This window comes from Onychostoma macrolepis, chromosome 21 (genome assembly GCF_012432095.1).
Source record: "Onychostoma macrolepis isolate SWU-2019 chromosome 21, ASM1243209v1, whole genome shotgun sequence".
Lineage (NCBI taxonomy): Eukaryota > Metazoa > Chordata > Actinopteri > Cypriniformes > Cyprinidae > Onychostoma > Onychostoma macrolepis.
The window spans coordinates 20,729,556-20,754,354 of record NC_081175.1 but is presented as its reverse complement, the minus strand read 5'-3'; the positions used below and the strand labels follow the sequence as shown (position 1 = coordinate 20,754,354).

Genomic DNA, 24,799 nt, shown 5'->3' with positions numbered 1-24,799 from the left:
ATTGAACTGTTCTGGAACAGTGTTGTAAATACAACTTAACCATTGATTTTTAGTTGTGTACTCATTTGGAAGGCCAAACAAAGTACTTTCGCTTTCACAACGAAACACACAGCGTCTCCACGACATGGCGGCGGCAGCAACAACATTACAGCGAGAATAAAAGTTACAATGTTATATAAATCTTCCCACACCGTGACGTAGACATGTGGGGGCGTGTTTAAATGAGCCGTTTTAGGAGGGCGTGGCAGAGTCTAAACTTTTATAAAGAATCTCTCTTTGGGTTTGAGATATTTTATTTTATTTTCACAAAAGTTACTTGAAAAAATTAAAGACGACAATTTACTTGCATTTGTGTGTATAAAATCACTTTTGTAAATTTAATTTGATGCGGACACCAAAATGGGACATGTCGTCTTCAACACACACACACGCGCGCACACACACGCACAAATTTATCTCCTCACCCTAGGACATCCTAGCATCATTGCAGTGAATTTTACACAAGAGGGTAACTCTCTAAAAAGGTAGCTGCTGGAATAATTTCCCTTCAAGCAACTTGTGGTTAAGTGTTTTGCTCAAGGGCAAAACTGTGAAAGCTTATTATGGCTTACTACTTGTGGGAATCGAACCAGCCACCGTTTGATTACACATTCTAAGCTTCATCCACTCTGCCACACCACCCTTGGGAAAAATTAGTGCCATAAGATAGAAAAGAAACGACAGAGAAAAAAAATCAGTGTGCAAAACTACAAAACCTCTTTAACCACCACATGTGAATCATGTCAGATTGACTGGATCAGTCAGAAAACTGTATTATCAGGCGTGAGCAGTCTGTATCTGTCAGTAACCCTCACCGCTCATGAAGAACATATGAGCATGTCATCTACTGATCCTGAGTGGCAGAACAATTATATCACCTATCAAATCCATGCCCTCTCATTATAGCGCCCTTCAATCATAAATCTCAACAGCCCACCACCCTCATCCTCCTTTAGGCAGAAAATTCCCCAGATGCTGTTATTTTTCCCTGATGCAAGGCCTTTAAGGTCCAGCCAGCCTGTGGAGATGAGTGTTGTTGGCAGCTTCCACTGGCAGCGATCCACAGGGAAAAACTCATCAGCCTGTGTCCATGGTTTGGGATGCAGTATTTTGCGACGACGAGGTCTGAACTCCTCCAGGATGGGATGAAGGATATCTACCTTTGACACTGATCTGAAGGCTAGACATCATTTCCACGAACAGAACTCATTTTTCCGGACATTCGCTGAAACATAAATCTCAGACTGAAATCAATTATCTGGACCCGGTGCGGACTGGAGTCCTCTGGTACAGCAGCTTCTGCCGTTCCATCATAATCCAGGGGAGTTATAATAAAACATAGCGCCCCTTCATGACCCTGCACACATCTGTGCAGAATTAATATCTCCATATGCCTCTGACCCCTTTCCTCTTATTCATTTCCTCATATCTGAGGGGAAAACAGTCCATGTTTGGGGAATTAAATTCTTTTCTTTTGAGTCCTTTTGAAGGCACATCCTCAAGAGTGATTTTAATAATCTGACCGAAACATCTTAATTATCTCTCCAAATCTAAATCCTCAGTGACCAAACAATGTGTCATTCCTCTAAACTGAATATATGTGTGTGCTTTCAAATCTGCCAATTTCCTTTCAGTAAGATAACAGACCTGATCCTTCTGGGAGGACAGCTTTAAGTCGTTTTAAGCACTATTCTATAACAGAGTCCCAGAACGTCAACAGATTAAAAAGGATATATTCCTTAAATCTGACTGAAAATTCAACCCATCACAGCTATAATCAAATGCATCAATACTTAACAGCAATTTCAAACAGGGGGTTGGGAAATTATCCAATATATATACACATACATATACACACATACACACACACACACACACACATTTGTTTTAGATTTTAGTATTGTGTCATAATATAAATAAATAATATAATATATATATATATATATATATAAATAATATATATATTTATATTTTATATTTATATATAAATATATATAAATAAATGAACATAAATATGCATTGTTTATCCTTTTGATCTTTCACTCAAAAAATTCACAAAATTCTAACCTATCATTGAAGTAAAACAATTGAAAGTGGGAAGAAAAAAACATTTATTTCATCATGAGATTCTCCAATTAATGTTGGCCACAATTATTGGCACCCCTAGAAATTCTTATGAGTAAAATATCTCTGAAGTATACTCCCATTCATATTAACATTTTTTAGCACACCAGGGTGACTAGGAGCATGAAATTGTCCAGCCATGACTTTCTGTTCCACAGGATTATAAATATGAGGAACACAAAGGCCAAATTCCCTTAATCATCTAGCCTGGTAATACCAAACTCTGCTACTTCGCTTTGCTTCGTAGACAGAGTCTGGAAGGGCATAATTGACAAGCGTTTACTTTCTCGTGGGCGGGCGCTTGTCTGAAGATAAAAATCATTGGTGTACCCGTAAGCCAATCACATAATGGTTGGTTATGACGTATGTTATTCGCCGGCTCGGCGCCTCGAACTTCCGCTGTAAACACAGGTATGCGGTGAAAACAAAACCATCGAGCGAAATACCGGAATGAAGATGGCTGTGAACGACTTTTGCAGATTATGTGAAGTAAATCTACGCATGCACAATTATCGCCTTGCCGAACATTGGCCTCCCCAGTTTCTCGCTGACAATCGGTAACAGTTGATAAATAAAACTTTTCCCAAAACCTGTCGGGAGTAGGGCCACAACATCACCTCCATTCAAAATGTGAACCAAACACTCTTCTTGTTCGGGCTTCAGTTGGCAAATGCCGGGAATATTCACCACAACAGAGCGAATAGCATCCCGTGTCTCCATGTCCGCTGTCGTTTTAGATTTCCCTCACCTTAACTACAATCTTAAATTCAGCGCTTAGCGTCTACGTCACGGCTCTCAGCCCGCCCTCTGTTCGTTGATTGGCCCGGCTGCTGCGGAGCCGGAGATAATCTGGGAGATGGTCTGCTATATCAGACTGAGTACAGAAGCTAACTGAAATTGAGCGGAAGTACGAAGTCTGACGTAGTCAGGCTATTAATCATCCATCACAAGGAGTAAAACCTAAGAAAGTTCTGCCAGAGGTTCTGGGCTGGGTGCTGAAGGACTGTGCGGCCGAGTTAGCCGGATGTCTTCACTTCCATCTATAATATGTCACTGCTCACATCATGGGTCCCTGCCTGCTTTAAGGTAGCCACAATAGTACCCATTCCCAAACAGTCTAATGTCAAGTGTCTAAACGATTACAGACCTGTGGCACTTACCTCGTTCCCAGCCAAATGTTTGGAGAGGTTGATCATCAAACACATTAAGAAAGCAAGACCATCAACACTTGACCCATACCAATTTGCATACAGGGAGAACAGGTCGACTGAGGACACCATTGCTATTGTGCTCCATACATCTAGAACTTAAGAACACCTATGCAAGGATGCTTTTGTCAATTTTAGCTCGGCTTTTAACACAATCCGGCCGTATAAACTTAGATCTAAATTACACAACCTGGGACTAAACACCACACTATGCAATTGGATGGTGGATTTTTTAACTAATCGCACACAGTGTGTGAGAATTGGCGGGCACACGTCCTCCACCCTTTTTACTAACACCGGGGTCCCCCAAGGATGCGTGCTTAGCCCACTGATTTACAACCTTTTTACACATGACTGCTGTGCCATCTTCCCATCAAATCATATTGTCAAATTTGCGGATGACACCACAGTGCTTGGGCTCATTAACAACAACGAAGAGACAGCATATAGGAATGAGGTACAACACTTGGCATTATGGTGCGATAACAATAGCTTGGTTCTTAACATCAAGAAGACCAAGGAAATTATTGTAGATTTCCACAAAACTGGACAATATAAACACTCTCCACTCTTTATCGGCAATGAGGTGGTGGAGAGAGTGAGAGATTTTAAATTTCTGGGGGTGACCGTATCGGAGGACCTGTCCTGGAGCACTAATACTGCCCCAGTTGTAGGAAAAGCCTAACAACGCCTCTACTATCTGAGGAAACTGAAGAGTGCCAAAATTCCCAGGCAGCTAATGGTGAATTTTTACAGCTGTGCCATTAGTAGTGTTTTATCTTATGGATTCCTAGTGTGGTTTTCCAGCTGCACTAAGGCTGACCAGCAGGCACTTCAGCGAGTGGTCAGAACAGTGGGAAAGATCATCGGAACTACTCTTCCAGAGATGAGCACCATCTTCACCACTCACTGTCTAAGACGTGCGCAAAATATCCTGTGCGACCAACTCCATCCTGCACATCACCCGTTCCACCTGCTGCCCTCTGACCTGAACCCTACAGAAAATGAGTGGGATGAACTGAAGAGAAGAAGTACTAACATGGATCTGGAGAGATTCTGTATGAATAAAATGGTCTCTGATCTCTTATCAGGTGTTCTCCAAACTCTTCAGGCATTATAGGACAAAACTCAGAGCTGTTACCCTGGGAAAAGGATTTTGCAATAATTGTGGCCAATATGAACTAGAGAAAGCATTTTTTCACAATGAGATTTCCCCTCCCACTTTCAATTGTTTTACTTCAATGATAGGTTTTGTGAATTTTTTGAATGAAAGATAAAAAAAGATAAACAAACAATGCAGATTTATTTTCACAGCCGCCTTTGCTCTTATTTACCAAGGGTGCCAATATTAGTGAAGGGCACTGTATATATAGGGTACAACGGGGCTAAAGGTGCCCCGGGGCAAAAGGCGCCTTTGATATTATTTTCATCTAAACCACTAGATGGCACAAAAACATGGCGTATCACTTTCCAAAACATTCGCTTTTCAACATGTACATGTATATTTGTATGATCTTTGATACGATCGCGCACAGCAAGCACAAAGTTGATTCTGTGCTTACTTGATCTAATATTTTATGTTTTTAAATGTTGTAGATTTAAGTAGCAAATGAGAATCGCTAAAATTGATGCATATATTTTGAGACAAAGGTCTTCTTTATGATTTTCAGTTTTGTTTAAAATAATTAAAGCAATAGTTTTTAAATAACGAAAGAATATGTAAAAGTATGGTATTTGGGGCCAAAGGCGCACAGTAATTAACATGATAATTAATAGATGGCTGACTTTTCCATTTGTTGACATGACATGGTCAGATTCAGATGGTAAATATCATATATTATGCTGGGTGTCCATATTAGAGATAATCACCATGTTTAGAATGAAACCATATTAATCATATCATATAATAAAATATCATTTGTTGTTACTACTGTAAATATATATTAAATTATTATTGAATCTCCTTCAATACTTTCAGAATCTTATTAAAATGATTTTGTTTCTGTATTTTAAAATATATTTTTTATATTAACATTTTAATGACAGTATATTTATTGAACAAAAATTGATTCTTTTATTTTTCAAAATAAGCAGAAAATAGTACGAACTATTAAGTATGTTTACAAAAAAATTCTACACATGAATCAGAAGGCACTTTAGCTATACTGAACTGCAGAGGTCTTCAATCAGACATACACAATAATAATAATAATAAATGTTTTAATGCTACAACTGAATGTGGGCATCACAATATAACAAAAATAAATATTAATTTTTATCTGCTAAAGGTTACATTTAACATTATTATTAAATTATTAGTATTTTAAAATGATTTTTTTTTTTTTTTGAAGGCTGTAAAGACAATTTAAATGTGAAACGGGGAAAATTAACATTTAATTGTACAATTAAATATCCAACATGAACAGATAAACTAGGTAATAATAATTGTAATTCATTACATTTATATAGCGTTTTTCTGGGTACTCAAAGCGCTTTACATGAAAGGGGGGGAATCTCCTCAACCACCACCAATGTGCAGCATCCACCTGGATGATGCGATGGCAGCCATATTGCGCCAGAATGCCCACCACACACCAGCTTATTGGTGGAGAAGAGACAGTGATGCAGCCAATCAGTGTATGGGGATGATTAGGAGGCCATGATGGTCAGAGGCCAATGGGCAAATTTGGCCAGGATGCCGGGGTTACACCCCTACATCCTGGGATTTTTAATGACCACAGTGTGTCAGGACCCATCACTAACACCTCTTCCAACAGCAACCTAGTTTTCCCAGGAAGTCTCCCATCCAGGTATTGACCAGGCTCAGCACTGGTTAGCTTTTCAGTGGGCAACCAGTCTTAGGCTACAGGGTGATATACCTGATGGCTATATCAAGTAGTTTGAATTACATGTTTATTTTACACTTATTTGAACTTTTTAGCTTCATAACTTTTGCTTTTAATATTGTATTTTTGTTTAACGCACATAAAAAATCATTTCATTTTTTAAAAATTTAAATGTGCATTAATTAAAAAACATTATTAAAATGTATCAAAATTGCATTCTAATAATATAAATTATTTTAATAACTAAAATTGTATTAGTTCATCCATAAGTATTTCACAAAACTGGGCAGACAGAATGGCACGGAACTGGACAAGTAAACAAGACACTTCAAATACATATCAATACAAAAAGCACCGCACACGGTCTCCATGAGGATGGTGTGTTGTGGTATTTTAATGCTGTGTGTTGACAAACTGGGCAGTGAGCCGGTGCCCATGGGCCCAGTGACCTGACCTAGCATGCAAACAAACCATAGAAAGAGAGAGTCAATTAGCAGATGCATCTGGTGAACAGTGCCAGCTATAAACCCGTCGAGCAAATCAGAAACTATGTCCTCTGCCAATAAACTCCAGATCGATAGGCTGCGAGCTGATGATTAATCTGGATGCTGAATACATTCAGACAACTAGGGCAGATGACAGTGAGAGAGGCTGGATGGCACAAAGCTAAAAGAGAAAACTACATGAAAGTAACCTTCGTAGGTCAATTACCGCCATCCCTCACACGCAGCGGCGAAAATTGGCAAGTGTAGGCACTCTGGGTAAGAGCGGTTCACGTTCATAGAGGAGTCACATGCACATCGACTAAGGCTCAGTGTGAACTTCACTCAGAGAGTGATGGCCATTTAGTCATGTAATGGGTTTTTACCCAGCAGACGGTCTCAGCGGCAAAGCTCATACTGTTACTTTTGCTGCTATATTCAACAAACACTAAAGACCAGTCATTAGAGTCACATGACACTAAAAACCAGATGGAACAAACAAAACAAACCCACATGCTGACGATTCATGTTGTGCTTGCTAATTTCCTGTGCTCTTGCCAGCGATCATGCACACACATCCAAGTACACTTGCATTGAAAAATCCAGGCCCGTGATGTAGGTTTGCCTGTGGTGCTGTGTGTATGTCTAACAAATGTCACTTGGATCAATAAAAATCTTCTATAAAAAAAACTATATACTTATATGGATGGGCCCGAGTTTATATGGCGCATGCATGTGCGTGTAACCATGCTTTTAAAGATGAGCAGGGCATATAATGCAGAAAACTGATTTAGCATTCAAGGCATGTATGCAGGTAAAACACTAACCAAGAGGGGGGGGAAATCAGGGGAGAAGGAGAGAGAAAATTGGGAGATGATCCAATATATATATATATATATATATATATATATATATATATATATATATATATATATATATATATATATATATATATATATATAATTTTGTAGTTGTTTAATACATTTTAAAATATTTTAAAATATTTTATGAAATTATGGAATAATTTACATAAATATTAAAATTTTTATGTGTGCATGTTATACATGTATATAATTTCAAAATAAACATTAAAATACACACACACACACATTTATATGTACAACCCTGTATGTTGTGTGTGTGTGTGTGTGTGTGCGCATTTTTAATGTTTGTTTTTAATTTTGAATACATTTATTTTAAATTATTTTATACTAGAAAATAGTAATTTAATTACGATATTATTTATAGTATTATTTTTTAACAATAATAACAATAAAAAATAAATAAATAAATCCAGTTAAATCCAGTTTCTTGCAAGAGTATCCACATCTCACTCTTCTCTTCCTATCTGTATCTGACATTAGTAGTATACATGTTGAGACAAGGTGGAGCTTCTTTAATTATTTACCAACAGGAGTCCATGACAGAGGTGTCAGCCAATGAGAGGTCAAAGCCAAGAGATCAGCCAATTGGAAAAGATCATGCATATCATCAATACTGCACTGCCTCATTAGAAATGTGGACACAGCGAAATTCATGTCTTCATCTATTCTCTCTCATAAGAGTCAGCGAGTAATGCTGCAGATACAAGAGCTTGTGCAACAGATGGTCCAGACAGGACAATGGGACTCTGGGTATGGGACGCGGGGGAGGGGTCAGGCTCAAATGTATTAAATGACATGCTTAGGTCTTCCTTTAAGGCTCAAACGAGGACAGAGGAGATAAAAGGCAAAAACAGGGTGGAGAGTACTATTAATTAGCTACAAGCTTCTACTGCTCAAATTGCTAATTATATTGCAACCACAAAACACAGAGGAACAAGTCACTTGTGAGCAGAGGCTGGTTGTAAACACCGTGTTGCCTAGTTGGTGCATTAAATGTTATCACTGTACAGTAAACAGGGTAAGAGTGGTCCACACAGTAAGCAAATACATTATTTTATTTTATTTATTTTTTAATTTAATTGAATGCAGTCCAGCCTGCTTTGGATAAAAGCCTAATTATACATAAATATTACTGTGATACAGGTCCAATAACTTTGTAAGGGAAACAAATATATTTTGTTTTCACTAGGAACCATTCAATTCTCAATATGTTCCTTCGTCTTGTATCCAAACTGTCTTTAAAATCCTGTCGTCAAGAACAACCAATTATTTCAATCTACATTATACAAGGATTGTGTAACCAGACTAAAGCTCAAACTCATTTCCTGGTGTGGTTTGTTGAGGATTTTATACTGTATGTTTCTCACTACATTAGTCTGAACTCTGAAAATAAATAAATAAAACCACACTGTAAAAAAAAAAAATTCCGTAAAATTTACAGTATAAAACCAGCAGCTGTGGTTGACGGAATTCTACCATAAAAAAATACGGTAACAACATTTTAGGATTTACGGGTTTAACTTAAATACTGTAATTTCATTAACTGATATAATGTTAACATACCAACCTACTGAAGTACTGAAATCTGTTTTGTACCTTTGAAATACACTGATAACCACCAAATCCAGGTGGTGATGAGAGTCACATGATGAACCAAAGCCCATCACAAGCAGCTTTTAAATAATAACATGTATAGAAGGTGCACAGTGTCATTTACACAAGCACTAAACACCATCATGGTGAGACTCATTAAACTGAAATATGCAGTAAGATACAACCCTAATAAACATAACTGATAAGAAAAACCTAAGAAGAAACAGTTATTTCAAAGAAAAAACATCCAATTCAAACTAAATTTGAAATGCAACGCAGGGAATTCTGGGAACGTCAGTTTACGTTTTTTCCCTGTAAATTTTACAGGAACTTACCGTTAACCATTTAACAGGTTTTTACTGTAGCATTTTCACAGTTTTTTACCATTAAAATCACGGTCATTTTTTTACAGTGCAGCCCGAGTTCTCTGCAGCATGAAAGAAAGACTGCCACGTCAAGTCTGGGCGTCGCTTTTTCCCTTCACAGAGTAATTCAGCGCTTGTGTATGTGTGTGAGCGAGTGAATGCGAAAGAAAGAGCTAGAGAACAAGAGACATGAGTGAGAGGTTCATTCATCTAAAATTGCTTCATATGTATAGTAATTTAAAAAGCAAAAATGGCTTAAGAGCCATAAAAATGTCTAGAAAGTATTTTGGCAAGTGAATAACTATAATTTTACTGCGCTGTGCTTTCACGTGCAAAATGCCAGACATACTGAATGCGAATATATGTATCAGATATTCAGCAGCTTTTATCTTTCCTATTTAAAATCAAATCCAAATCCATTTGACAAATACACATACTGATAAACTACAACCTTGAATACACTAAGTCACAAAGAATTTGTCAAATGTGACCCTTACCAGGATCATACCTACAGACCCTTAAAACCAATAGGCATGTGATTTATCAGAGTCATTTCACAAACACAAAAGCGACAAATCTGGGAACAGTATATCAAAGATATCACATGCTGTGAGAGGGTGGTCTTAAAATCACAGAAATGCAGGCCAATGATCTGCAGTCAGTCAGCCATACATCAACAGGTCCCCAACAGGGTGTAATGAGCGAGCATCAATCCTGCCCTGCCTCAAATTGATGAGGACTGTCAGAGAAAGGCAGTGTATATTCTCCATTTTATGGTGAGGCTAGATCAAGATGAAGAATACAATGGACAGTCAGTCACCTGCTCTAAGCCCATGTAACGAACAACAGATCATGTGAGCACGGACTAAAAAATGTGTTCTGCCTAATCTGAGACAATTACCTGAGAGGCTGAAAAAAGAAATGATATGAAAAACACTGATATGCGACTTTAAGTTTCATTTAATGCCAGTCAATAAGAGAATGGAGAGATGGAGGAAAGACTGTCTCTCCCTTTCTCCAAAAATGAAACTTCTGTCATTAATTACTCACCCTCATGTCGTCCAAACCCGTAAGACCTTTGTTCATCTCCGGAACACAAATGAAGATATTTTTGATGAAATCTGAGAGTTTTCTGACCCTTCATAGACAGCAACACAACTGACACGATCAAGGTCCGGAAAGGTAGTAAGGGAACAGTGGTTCAACCTTAATTATATGAAGCTACGAGAATACTTTTTGCGCACTAGAATACTTTTAACTGTACACATAGTGTCAATGAAAGCATGTAAACAGCATTTGACATCTGATTTAAATACGGTATTTGCAACAATGCAATTTAAACACTAAATCCACTATACACTTAAAAAAATTATGATAGATGCCACTGCCGCCTTCTCACAGTGACGGCCACCCTCCTTTTTTCGCATCTCATTTGCATAACATTTAGTATTTCTCAACTTTTTGATTCTATCACTGCATGCACCGCTCTGCTGTCAATATCTCAATGCCCTGAACGAACTTGCTGCTCAGCTTCCATGAACGAATTGAAAATGCTCACTCAGCTCTGCACAAGTGGACACGTAAGGTTAGAGGCATTGGTCTAGTGATGGATCTTCTAGCCTGGCTCTAACTGAGATTGCAAAGCAGCATTTGACTGTTAGCTGGTAAACAGTTCTGTCTTAATCATCTCTCAGTGTCAAGACAAAGGCAAGAGGCAACCTCCTCTAAGTTTGAGCCACGGGCGCCCTGGCAGTCCCAACATTAAAATTCAATCAACTCGACTTAACAGGTGCTCTTATATGGGGTCACCCTTGAAACAGAAGATGAGGAAAGATCATTGATCATATGGGCTATCATAGCAGCCCTGTGAAAAAACACTGAAGGCCATGCGGATTGACCAACCAATCATGAGATGCCAAAGGGCATCACACGCATTCAATATAGCCTATAAAATGATGCAGACAGGTCACCTACAGCATGTACAATCCATTCTCATCACCGAGTCTGAAGAGAGATGGAGACAGCTGGTCAGAAAGACAACTAGACATACAAACAAGAAAAGTTTAGAAGACACAGGCAGAGAAATAATGATGTCAGTCCAGCTCAACCACCTGCAAGAGTGCTTCTTCCTCATATCAAAACATTGTGTACACAAACAAACCTTCTTACCAGACAACATGATACAGCAACATGATTTTTTTTTTTATTCTAACCAGCCACTGGCACTGGACTGGATCTCTCATTTTTGCTCTAATTAGTTCCGATTGGCTGTGAGTGTGAGTGTGACTGTGCTGGATCTCACAGCTCTTTTGCCTTCTTGTATGGACAGACAACAGGTTAGAACAGTGGCTGCGTCCAAACATGCATACTTCCCTAATACATAGTATAAGTACACTCTTAAAAACAAATGTTCCACAGTGGGGTTTCACAGCTATGCAATAGTAGAACCATTTTGCATCGACTCCCCGAAAAACATTTGGTCAACAGTTCTTATCAGTTTTTTAGTGAGATTTTCTGAGATGTAAAGTTTCCATGTATGTCAAAGGTATGTCATGGAACCACTGATGCCAATAAAGAACCTTTATTTTTAAAAGACAGTGTGAGCAAAACAATCTGTAGGCCTATATGAAAAGAGTAGCATGTTCAAAAAGATTAGTATGAACTTCACAGGCAAACAGTAGGCAAAAAGTAACCAGATGACCAACTTCTTCTGGTGAGATTAAGTGTGCATTTAATGGAAACTTCACTATCCCGTGAGGCCACGGGAGAGGATTTATGAATATACCAGCTGGTAGGTCACATGATAATGACAACATGATGAACGTTGTATGTTTGGACTACATTCATACTATAAAGAACTTTTTATTGGTCGCAAAGCAATTACTTATTCAAAAGAAGCACCTACTAAAGAGAGTATGCAATTTCCGACACAGATACTGTTACTTTAACCATGAGTTCCACCAACTAGAACTTTAGCTGCATGGGAATGTGTGAAGTTGCCAAAACTTCTATTAAAAAAAGGTGTATTATTTTGGTGTTTATGTCTGAAAACACCAAAATAATCCAAGAAAGAAAAAGGAAAAGCAAAATAGATAACGTTCAGGGTTCATTTACACATCACAAAGGTCAACAGAGCCCAGAGGAAATCCTCACTGTAACTAAAATAGATGTTCTTCCTTCTGCTAGAAAAATGAGAGATAACTCTACCTGCTAGCATTCAGGGAACATAGGAAGGCACCGATCAAAAGTACACTGTGCTGAAATTATCTGCACCTAGCAAAACCCCCATCTATCTCTCTCCGTTCTGGCTGCTCAGACAGTTCTTGTGTCTCTACCCAGGCTATGTCTGCATTACATGAGAACAAGAGCATCAAGACAAGCGGAAGGTCATGTTCAGCCTGGGGGAGAGGCTCGTCCATTTACTCATGCAGATCAATATGATTAACTGGGAGGAAGCAGCCTCCCCCCTCTGCCAGCTTCTGTTTAAGAAAAGCAGCATGGCAGGAATTTATATCCTGCTGCTCAATTGTGCCAGTTTTCCCCCAGCGAAGGAGGGAAACAATGATACAGAAAGGCGGAAAACTGTTCATGTTAATTTTCTCTTGGCACACAACGCTACAGAGATTCCCAAACACGGGGATGTGAGGGAGTCAAACAAGCAGTATCAGTGGAATGGAGCTTCTAGCTATGTGCCAGTACTTTGAAATATGCTTGGGATGTGCCTTATCTTCACTTTCAGATGCTTTCATGTTTTGTAGCGTCGTTAAAAATATGATCACTGTAAAATTATAAAACTCAGACCTCATTTAAGGTTCCCCAGATTGCCACACTGGTGAAAGCCTTTGGAGGAAGTCTAAGCACTTTTTGAAGTTGCCTCAAAGTGCACTTAAGGAACTTAAATATGCTTTTTAAGTGCATCAAAGCCCGTTGCTTGTTATTATTGGCAATGTTTAGATTTCTAGTAGAAACTAATGGGTACTTCAGAGAATTGCCCTTTTAGAAATTTAGAAATGGCGCCAAGAGTTTCTCTTGAGAGGTCCACCAGTGTCTGTGCTGTGGCATGTGAAGATCGGTGGTCTTAATACAACTGACAAACCATACGACTCTTGGTGGAAGAAAAAAAACAAACAAAAAAAACCTTTTGAACAGAATGCAATCTAGAACAACTAGCTTGTTTCAGCACCATGGACAGTGCACACAATCTCAGTAACAATACACGTGTGGCCCAAAATGGTGTGCTTACTTTATATAAATTATGATTACAGTAATAGTGAGTATGTGAAGGATTAGGCAAAGTCAGCTGTTCTTTTAAATGACAACAGCACAATGAAATGCCTTTAAACTGAAATACTGAGTATATCTAAACCTTCATGTCACAGCAAATGTTACTGATACAAAATTGATAAGCCATGTGCAATCATTTAACTATAGCTAATCCATACACACTGATCAATAACATCAACATTTGTACAGGCCTTTCTGGCTAACACATCTCAATAAAAGTGAGCATTTATCATTCTGGTCCTTCAAGGGACACTTTCAGCTGCTTGTCTTGCATTAATAATCAATCAAGAAAGGAGGAGCGCAGTCTGTTCCCTGTGGTCAAATGACTGGCCAGAATCAGGTGATCTAAACATGGCTACAAAATTTGTGCAATCTGTGGGTAAAGTAATATTTAGTTTTTCTGGAAAGACAGAAAAACCGGTTCCCATATCAACAACAGCATGAGTGAATGAATCAGTCAAGGAATAAGTAAATAAATGTTCTTTAAATGATCACATATTTAAAGTAATATTATTCACACTCACTTAACCATAAAAAAAAAATTATATTAAAGAAAAAAAAAAAAAAAAAAAAAAACTTACCTTAACTGCCTCTGCGTGTGTGACCCGGTCAAACACTTTGTCGTTAACTTTCATTATCTGATCTCCAATTCTCAAACCCTCCTTTTCAGCCAGTGATTCCGGTTCTACCAGTGACACATAGATCCCAACTCCATGCTCGGATCCTCCGCGGATGCTAAATCCCAAACCCTCGTTGCTCTTGTGACGCTTGAGGGTCACCTGTCGAATCTCTCCAGGCGGCTCCGGTAAGAAATTTCTTCCCAGTAAAGGAATAAGAGTCGCTGTCCCATCGCTGCTGGTGCTGATAGTGTCAGGAGACCCGCGCAGAGCGGCTTGAGACGCGGAAGGAGGCGAGAAGTGAGCCCCGTCTGTTGGACTCGAATTAGCAGCCTCGTGGGAACCGTCTGGGTCACCATTGCGCGCAAGAACGTCGGATTTCAAATAGAGCCCTTCTGATGTGTACTGATCGAACAGAAGCTGGTCCGAGCGCGGGATGACCAGCCGCAGCATGGGCAGAAGCTGACGCTTGCTCGGGACGTTCAGTATGACTTTAAGCGTCTGGACCAGGTCGTACACATTGCGCTTGGAGTGGTACACGTTGAGGCAGTGGATGAACTGCTCTCTCTCGAGGTCGCTGAGCAGCAGGTTGAGCGCGTTGTGAAGCTTCTTCACGTTGGCGGAAAGGGTACGCGCGCTAGACGCCACGGAGTTGCCCGAGGAAGAGTTGAGCGACAGGCGCTCCAGGTCTGTGCTCATCCTCGCGCCCTTTGCCTGGATCACAGAGCCACGCGGAAGCGGAGGGGTCCGGCGAGCATTGCAGTAGCACCGGAACCGAGTCTACAGGAGTCTGCGGAGCGGCGCATGGCACTGCGATGCCTCGATGTTCACTGTCATAATTAATATTACACCAAACGGGTCACAGAGGACCTACAAAACCAAACACATACATCTAATTAGGCCAGTGTCCTAAAGCAAAAATAAAAATAAATAAAAAGTTTGGAATTGAAATAAACACAAAGCACGCTGTAAAAAAGTAATAATGTCAATGTCTAGTTACAATAGTTACATTTAGTTTGTTTGTTATAATTTCTACAAGGCAATATTATGTTAGGTAACATGTTTTTAAGAATAAAAATAAGAATAATTTATGGGGAAAATTCAGAGATTTCCATGAGTAAACCATGTTTTATGTAATTTTGTGTTTAATTTTAATTATGTCAATTGGAATGTTTTACATTTTGTGTTGTGTAGTTAATGTTTGCTGCATTAATTTAATGTCATGTGTTACCTGGATATATACTGTGATCTGTCATGAAACAAATATGATTTTTTTTCATTCATTCATTTTACTTAGATCAACATTCAATGATACCAGATATATTAATAGTAGTAGGCTACATCGCAAGTTTCGTGACAGACAGATGGAATTGCGCAAGATACGTTTGAATATTAACATTACATGAATTAATGGCATACGAATATGAATTTAATAATACAGTCATCAAAATTCCATCCCATCATCATAGCATTTTAAATTTATAGATATATGACGTGGAATTTAAATATGACGCTGGAAAACCGACAACTGTGATAGCCAGAACTTTAGAAAGAACCTAGAAAACGTAAATAAAAAGCCATATATTAGACAGGAAAGTGCACCTTCCAAATAACACCGACAGAAAGCAGCGCGCTCCGGTGCGTCTTGCGCTCGCGAAAAAGGGTCAAGTGGCCAGTGCGTCTTCTCCAATATCTCTGTCGTCAACGGTGAATCCCTTATGAGGGAGTTTAGGATCTTTGCCCAGAAATCCAAAGCTTTACAACCACCATAATCACATGAATGCGTTCCCGTTGATTAGTTTTTAAAGTAGAGCACCGGTTCAGCGTTCGGTTCTAATCCACTCGTCCCGTATTTGGAGGATATGTCACTCAAACTAAAACGCAAAGTTGTTATCCTTTGGCACGCTCATATCAGAAAGTTGAAACGCGCTTTAGTCCTTTAGAAAGTGAGCCAGGTGTATTCCATAGACAAAAAAACAATTAACAAACAAAAAATCAAACAGGTTGGAAAGTTATTCGTTGCGTAAGTGCGCAAAGAAACAAAGTAAAAAGGCACGGAGACCGACTGTCTTCGTCGTCTAGCCTTCAGCTGTCGGAGCAAGAGGATCGACTGAACTGGCTCGCTCCAACGCGTCCCTACACAGGAAATGACGCAGCTTATGTGGCGCGCGTAAGTTGCTTAGTAACCAACAACACATGAGTGAGGCGGGTGCGCGCAGGACTTGCAAATGCCCATCTGCTTATTTTAAGAGCTGTGTTATTTAGTGTCACTGAGATACTGTTAGCCATAGTTTTTTATTAATATTGAATTAGTTTTTACTGTTGCATTTTCCGTTTTCATTTTTAGTCATTTTGTTGCGTTTTTGTCAATTTGATTAGTTTCTGTTTTTTGTGTATTTGTTTCTATTAAATAGTTTAGATACATTTTTTATTCCAGCTTTTGTTTATTTTAGTACATTAAACAAAGTAAATTAAACAAAGTTGAACATATCTATCTATCTATTCTATTATATATCAGGTAGTTGTAACCCATTGTAAAAGTCTACTGAAGGCAAACTATTATGAATCAGCAAAAACACATAACTAAAATTTTACTAAACAGCATTGCCCGTGCAACTTCATTAGAAATACAAAAGATCTCTTCCATTCTCAATCTGAATTGCAACAATTTAATTCCACATTTGATTGTGAGTTGGTGTTGCAATTGACCTATCAATTTAACAAGTGAAACCATTACATTTTTGGTTAAAAGAGAAAGACATAACCTACTAGTAAATCAAGAAACCAGGTTAATACTCTAAAGTGAATGTCCCTCAAGGGTTTTAGATGCATCCTTCAATCACGTTTTACCTCTCTATAAACATTTACAGCTCTGACCACATTAGTACGGTTCACATTACGGGAGTACATGATGGAAAGCCTTTAAATCAAAATCCTTTACAGCATTTCAGAACTAATCCCATAAAGCAGAACACTGAAATACTGCCACAAATCTGAGTCAGCATTCACACATCCAAAGCCAAATGGGTTTCTGGACGGCACTGGCACAGGTGTCGATGCTGAGGCGCATCAAGAGATGACAGCTGGATATACCTTGTCAGACTCTCAACCCAGCTGAGCTTTGACCACGCCATTCCCACGGAAAGGCACTAATCAGACGTTCCTAGTCCACCTGTATCAGATAATGAGGTGTCTAGTCATTTTCTCAGAGCTTAGCAACACACACAGGTCAGGGAGGGAGGGACGGAGTGACAGTGAGTGATTGATGGGCGTAATTAATGCAGTTACCGAGTATAAGCGACAAGGTGGCAAGGTAAACACGATTATTCTGCCGTGCCTCCGATCTGGACATAGACAGAGTAACAATGAGCTGAATTCCAGCTTGGTAGGCACCAGAAGAAAGATCTAATTAACTCTCCCTACCCCCCTGCCTGTATCAGCACTGCTAATGACTTTGGCTATCTATTTGATTTTCAATTTATAGTGCAGACCGCAGCACCTTATTGCACATGCCAAAGCTGAAAAATGTCCTGAGGTATAAAGCACCGTACGATAACATTATAGTCAGTTTGACAGGGAACTAATAAGGGGCATGTGCACAAGAAAATGCACGGGTGATGCTTGGAATTTGTTTATATACACAGTCGAACCAGGGAGTTTTATCTTCGCACCGGCTGACTGTATTAATCTCTGTTTTGAGAAAAAGCTGCTAAGTACGTTATGTAATAGACTTAGGAAAGAGTGACTCAGAGCAACCTGGAGGTATCGCTGAAGAGCGTGAATGGATTCGGCCTTTCAACAGCTCTGACACAGACACTATTCAAGACCCCAGAGAGTCTGATGTTTTTGTGTTCATACCTTATATACAGCTGCATCTTTCATGTAGCTCTTGATCAAGTGGATAGTCACAGTTTAACCTAATTCAGCCTTAAAGGAATAGTTCAACTCCAGTCCATCAACACCTTGTGAAGAATAAAGCTGCCTGTCAGTAAGAAACAATTAATTCCATCAAGGTGTTTTAATTTTAAACCGTAATTTCTGGCCAAAATATGAGTCTATAATCCATAATAATGCTTCCATATCCTGTTGTCCTCTCACATCAGTATCCACCGACGTATTTAGAATTGTTTTGGACTGTTTTTAAACAGTGCTTGATCTGTGCATATCTCTTTCCTGAATCAAAATATATGACTTTTTCACTGGAGAAAGCAATTCTATGTATAGAGGATTCGAAGCAATGGTTTGAAGTTAAAATCATCTTAATGATGGATCTGTTTATTACAAACACACAGCTTTTTGCTTCACATTCTATTAAGTGATTGTGTGGATTTCTTGTGGATTATTGTGATGCTTTTATCGGCTGTTTGGACTCTTATTCTGAAGGCACCCATTCACTAGAGTGGATCCATTGGTGAGCAAGAGTTGTAATGCTAAATTTTTGGGTGAATGATTCGTTTAATTTATTAACTACTTACCGCAAAACTAATGTTACACAGTTGAGTACCCTTCAATAGGCCCATAGGTACTGTTGGCTGGTTAGCATCAGCCCCTGCTGGTAGATGTTGGAACTACAGACAAACAAACAAAAAAAAACCCCCACCAGAATACAAAGTGTTACATTTTAAAAGCCTTAAATGGCAGGTCTAAACATACCGAAGAGTCTGAGATAAGGACTTTGAGGTAAGTGGGCTGTAAATATGTATCTGTGAGATTGAAAGCGATGAGGCTTCTCAGTATGGATCTCATTTGTCTGCCGGTCACTCAAAGCGGCTCAGGTAATGTCACTGAATTACAAGGGCAATTTGCCTCCACTGCCAGATCTTGGAAACCGGTGGGGTCGGAGAAGGAATGTGAAAGTCCCTGCTTTTATTGCTAATGTAAATTAGTCTGGATTCCTTGGCCTTACAGAGAGATGGATGGGTTCAATAAACTGATCTATTTCTTTGGAATTGGCACTGTCTCTTATTTTCAACCATAATATATTTGTCCTCCAGGCAGTTTAGGATCATCGAGGTACTTTTTGATATACAGTGTTAAAAGTTGGTATCCTAATATACAGCATCACTTGGTATAGAGTACAGTACAATGAATCTGAGAGGTGTAGTTGTCTAGTGTAAAACCGTTTTTAAAGATAAAATTGTATATATTATGCAGTGTATAGACAAATATAGCATAAATACTATTTTTAGTCAGTATAGTTGTATAGTATTAATATCTAAACATCCTTAAAACAAGAAATGCATAACCAATTCACCTGAAAGTGAGCTTTAATCTGAAGTTATTTAAATTGAAATGTAAGTTAAGTTTATGCAATAAATAAATACATAAAATGTTATTCTTAAAATAAGTAAATAAAAAATATTGCAGATAAATAAACACACGATTTGGGTAAGATAAATAGATAAAGACAAGATTTAGGCAGTATGTCCTGCCTTAAACAGCAACTTGTGCATTTATCATTTTGAACTGTACTCAGTGTGCCCTGCAAGCGGCAATATTTCATTTTAGCATTATATTCATAACTGTTTATTTTTATTACCTGTTATATTTATTGCTCATTATTTACTGTAGCATCGGCGAGACCTGCCACAGTTCCCAGCTGCTAGTGCATTCTCTTTGTTATATGTTGCACTGCTATTATGTTATATTTCATTGTCATTCTTACACACGATGTCCTTATTCATCCATTTTCTTGCCATAGCCTGACATGAAGCTTCAGGAAAATGCTCAGTCCATAAAACACGGAGGCTGTCTGCGGAAGACCTGGAAAGAAAAAAAAAACGGCATTACTCCCATCTAATATTTTCAACATACACAAAGTGAATCCTTGCAGCAAAGCAATTTCACATTATGGGTTGTATAGGCTATAATATGCCAGGAAGTTTCTTCATTTGTATTGATCTAACAGTTTGTGGTAACAAATACCATTAAAGCTATAATGACAAGAATTGATTGCTTGTGCTGTGTCTTCACTTTTGTTCAGAAAAAGTGTAATCGGCTCTCTTTAATGGCTTTAAACCACCACCATATTGTGAGACATAAACATTATCACTTTGTAATACAAATGATCAGCATCACAAAAATGGCAGCGCTCCAACACCGTGTCCTCAGCGGAGGGTTATGTGGGGACTCTGCATGTCTAATTCTCAGGAGAGAAAGCAATTTGCAGCAAAAACAGCCAAATGGCCGAGGATGACTTTTCCAACCTCCTTAACAGCTATCCAGTGACCACTTTTCTCTCGCACACCCTTGACCTTTACTAGTTTGCCTCATTCTGACTGTCTGTACAATTTCCGTCCTTATTAAACTGAGTGACATGTCTCCCAAGGTGCTTTAAGGGTTTTAAACATCAAGTTACAGTAAGGGTGAGAATCTTTAGCCAACTCACAGAAATATGTTCTAAGAAAGTTTAGCTAACGTTCCCATTAATTTATAGAAATGTTATTTTGGAATGTTCAAAACTTCTAGTGTTTAAATTAGTTTTTCTTAGTTATGCATGGAATTGAAATGTTACATTTAAATGTTCTCCGAACATTATGAAACAAAAATATTAAAATGAAAGACCTACTAAAATGTTTCAGAAATGCTGCTTGAACAATGTATAAATAATATTTTTGTTATATAATAATAATAACTTAAATAATAACTTTGAATGAATGTTCTATTAACATTACTGGAAGAACATTTGTTTATAATGTTGAGAGAACCTTACCAGAACGTTCTGAGAACATTACCTGTTTAAATCTGATTTGACTCTGATTCTGGGAATCACAATATGATCCATTTAAATAATTACATTCATATACATAGTAATAATTACAAATGAATAATAAATCAAAACAATTAACTATGTTCAGAATGATTAACTAACTAAATATATCTTAAAAACATACAAGGAAATATATAGTAATAAAATGGAACAAAGAAACATTACGATCAATACACAAAAAGTGCTTTAAGTATCTGAAAGTTTTCGCAATTAGGGATTTTTCCCTTTTATTAGAATTACTGCTGTTAGATTATTATTAATGTGTTAATATTACTAAAGCAAAGATCTATTTAAACATTTTAGTTTTATCCTGTCCTTGGGACATAGACCGTGTTTAAATTAATTTCACATCATAAAAGCAAGTCAGTTTTCAAAATCGATTCAGAATCGTTGAAGAGAGAATTGCTATTCATCAGACAATAGATTTTTCTCCCACCCACCAAGCCCAATCCTGAAAAATTCAGATATGCCACAAAAATGGCCAAAAACAATAGAAACTTATGAAACTAGAATCCATCTGCATTGTTATAGCTCACTTTAAAGGGGTCATATGATGCAATTTCATGTTTGCCTTTGTCTTTGGAGTGTTACAAGCTGTTTGTGCATATATAAGATCTGTAAAGTTGCAAAGATTAAAGTCTCAAACCCAAAGAGATATTCTTTATAAAAGTTAAGACTCTGCCACGCCCTCCTAAACGCTCATTTAAACACGCCCCCACATGTCTACCTCACAGTGTGGGAAGATTTGCATAACACAGTAACTTTTATTCTTGCTGTAATGTTGTTGTTGACGCCGCCATGTCGTGGAGACGTTGTAAAAGCGAAAGTACTTTGTTTGGCCTTCCAAATGAGTACACAACTAAAAATCAGTGGTTAAGTTGTATTTACAACACTGTTCCAGAACAGTACAACTCAAATATTCGAGTGTGTGCAGCGCATTTTACGGAAGACTATTTCCTGATCCTGGGAGAGAGTGTCCTACAATGTGAACAGTATGAATGGCTGTGAACACTATAAAGTGGGGCAATTCCAACGTTGCAAGTACAGTCTGGTTCTTCTGACTCACAGCCTGGAAGTACTTTTCCATATTTAAAGAATTTTCTACTGACTATTCAAACTCGAGTTTTGAGCTGTGTAGAGTAGTGCTTGTTTGGCATTTCTACGATCACAAATGCAGACATGGTGTTATGTTTATGCGGCGCGGCGCGTAAAAAGACCATAGGAGTCATTATAATCAGTAATTATGTCCTCACTGAATGCAACAAATGCCTCGTTTATAGTGGGTTTTATTGTTTTAGTCTCGTCGCGCCAGGACACGGCGGTAAGGGGCATAACATTTCCGTCACACGCTTGAGGTATTTGGCCAATCACAATGCATTGGATAGCTGGCCAATCAGAGCACACCTGCTTCTCAGAAAGATGAGCTTTGTAAACATTTACGCGTTTCAGAAAGGCGGAGCATAGAGGAGCAACCATAATGTACAGTATGTGGAAACAGTATGTTTTTTTAACCTCGAACCGCGTAAACACATTGCATTACACCAAATACACAAAATAATGTTCTTTTTAGCAACATCATATGACCCCTTTAATCCACACATCATTTTTTAAATTTTGTGAGTACAGCTTAAGCACATACAGTTTAAGCACATACTCCGTCTCTATGTTTTGCAGCGTGCACCATATGGAAACGGCAGCAAGGGCCAGAGCCTTTAAGTTCTTCAGTGGGGCTCCATTAGCGTGGGTTGGACTTTCACGCATGTTAAGAGCCTGTGTGAGTATTTTTACATGCACAGTGTTATTTACAGCTGCAGAGCTGCTGTCTGCACATATGAACCTTACCGTTCTAGCCGCTGCCTCTCAGACAAATAGCTTTTGGCTACTCAACCTCTCCCTTTCGTATTTTAAGTGACCTTTGCTTTGCTCCCTTTTAAAAAGCAGTCATTGAAATAGCAAACAGGCAAGATGCTTAATTTGGAACTTGCCTCATGGCATGAAATTAATAGGGACAAGGAAACGACTTGTTGGAATGCACTCACAGAACAAATTAAGGCTTTTTGTTATGCACAAGGCAACAATTAATGAGTCCCATATGAAAATTAGCTCACTTTGCAATCTGGAGAGCGTGCTCTTGAAGCTCCATATGCACCTTTAGCAAGGGAATACTCAGTCTGCGGAGGTATGAGCCAAAGGCCCCTGAAAAATAATGGAATGTGTGTGAAGGTGGCACCTGTGGGAATTATCAAAGGTGTGTAATAATATTTTTTGCATCATGAAAATGTGCTTTGAACATATTATCATGATTTTCAGGCTTATGTGGATGTGTAGGCTATAAAAATCTGCTTAAAAAATGTAACAATCAAAGCAATAACAATTATTTTTTATCAATCAATCTATTAATATGCAGTACCTATGCAAGAATTAATAAATTGAGATCACTGCACTCGTCTCTTCTACTTTATGACTATTGGCTATTAAACACTTAACCGTTGGTTAGAGTATTCTTATTTATTTATTTATTTTTAACACCAGGTAAAGCATGGTTATAACCCTGGATTATTCATGAACTATTCATGAACTTTATACTGTTGCTGAAACTTCCACACGCTACTTTCAGTATCTGAGGGAAACTTAAAAATATAGAACAGCAAAAACACACGATAACTGGTGTCGATGTCGGATGAACGTCACAACATTTTCACCAATGGGACAAGCTGTTAACACGTCACACGCGACATGTGATGTATTTGTCCAATCAAAGTCTATCTGATATGGATGACCAAACAATATAGGAATATAAACAAAGGAATAAATGACTTGCTATACATTTAAAATAAACAAACAAATTTAGTCCTGAATTTATTTTTAACTTGTCACTTTATTTATTTATTTACTTTCATTACCTGCCGCATACTGAATGAATATGCAAATGAAGCTGTATTATTTAAGTCCATTAAAATTCATCATTAATCAAATATTAGAGGCGGTATCTTTAGATGGCTCTGCGTGATTAGTCCCATTCGTTTCCAATATTGCCAAGTGTTGGGAAAGATTATTATGGGTTGTTAATCATCAAGCCTATTTTAAGAAATAATCTGAGATCACCTGAGTGTGAGAACACAGCCATTAGAAGAAAGAAAAAAAATATTATTTTGACAAGGTAAGGAAGGTTGATCAATATTAATTTACACATCAGCCTCTCCAGAAAATTCTGTCCCTGCTCCACTCAGACAGAGAGCGACGCAATTTTGCACACACGTTAAAAGCAAAATTCGTAATATATGGAGCAAAACAAAATTCAAATATCTTTCACAGCCCAAACTTTTAATCAGCAGCTGAATTTATGAAGTCCAAATGCTTCATTTTATCAGAAAGACAGTGTTATAGCCAAAACAATGTGCACCGGGCATACTGATGCTGCTCTTGGTATTGTCTGAGCCGCTCTAATCTGATGCTGAACTTCCCTTTTATTATGGATGTCATTTTGCATCACCTGTCTTTGTTTTATGGGTCTAGCTGGAGCTCTTTCAAAGAGCGAATGGCGTGGGCGCACCACGCACGCACCTGTCAGCTCATTTTAGCGAGTGC

General features: G+C 38.3%; 1 protein-coding gene across 3 annotated transcripts in view; it reads right to left on the bottom strand.

Annotated features, from left to right (window-relative positions):
• whrna (whirlin a) overlaps nt 1–16,633 on the bottom strand; it is a 94,082-nt gene extending 77,449 nt beyond the window's left edge. For 2 of the 3 annotated variants that reach the window (XM_058758958.1, XM_058758959.1), the window contains exons 1-2: nt 16,045–16,631; nt 14,407–15,312 (exon numbers count right to left, since the gene is read on the bottom strand). In XM_058758958.1, the coding sequence (XP_058614941.1) occupies nt 14,407–15,141 (735 nt within the window). In that variant the 5' untranslated portion in view covers nt 15,142–15,312; nt 16,045–16,631. Of the gene's footprint in view, nt 1–14,406; nt 15,313–16,044 lie in introns of all 3 variants that reach the window. The other variant, XM_058758960.1, reaches the window with a different exon arrangement.
• Between the last annotated feature and the right edge of the window lie 8,166 nt (nt 16,634–24,799).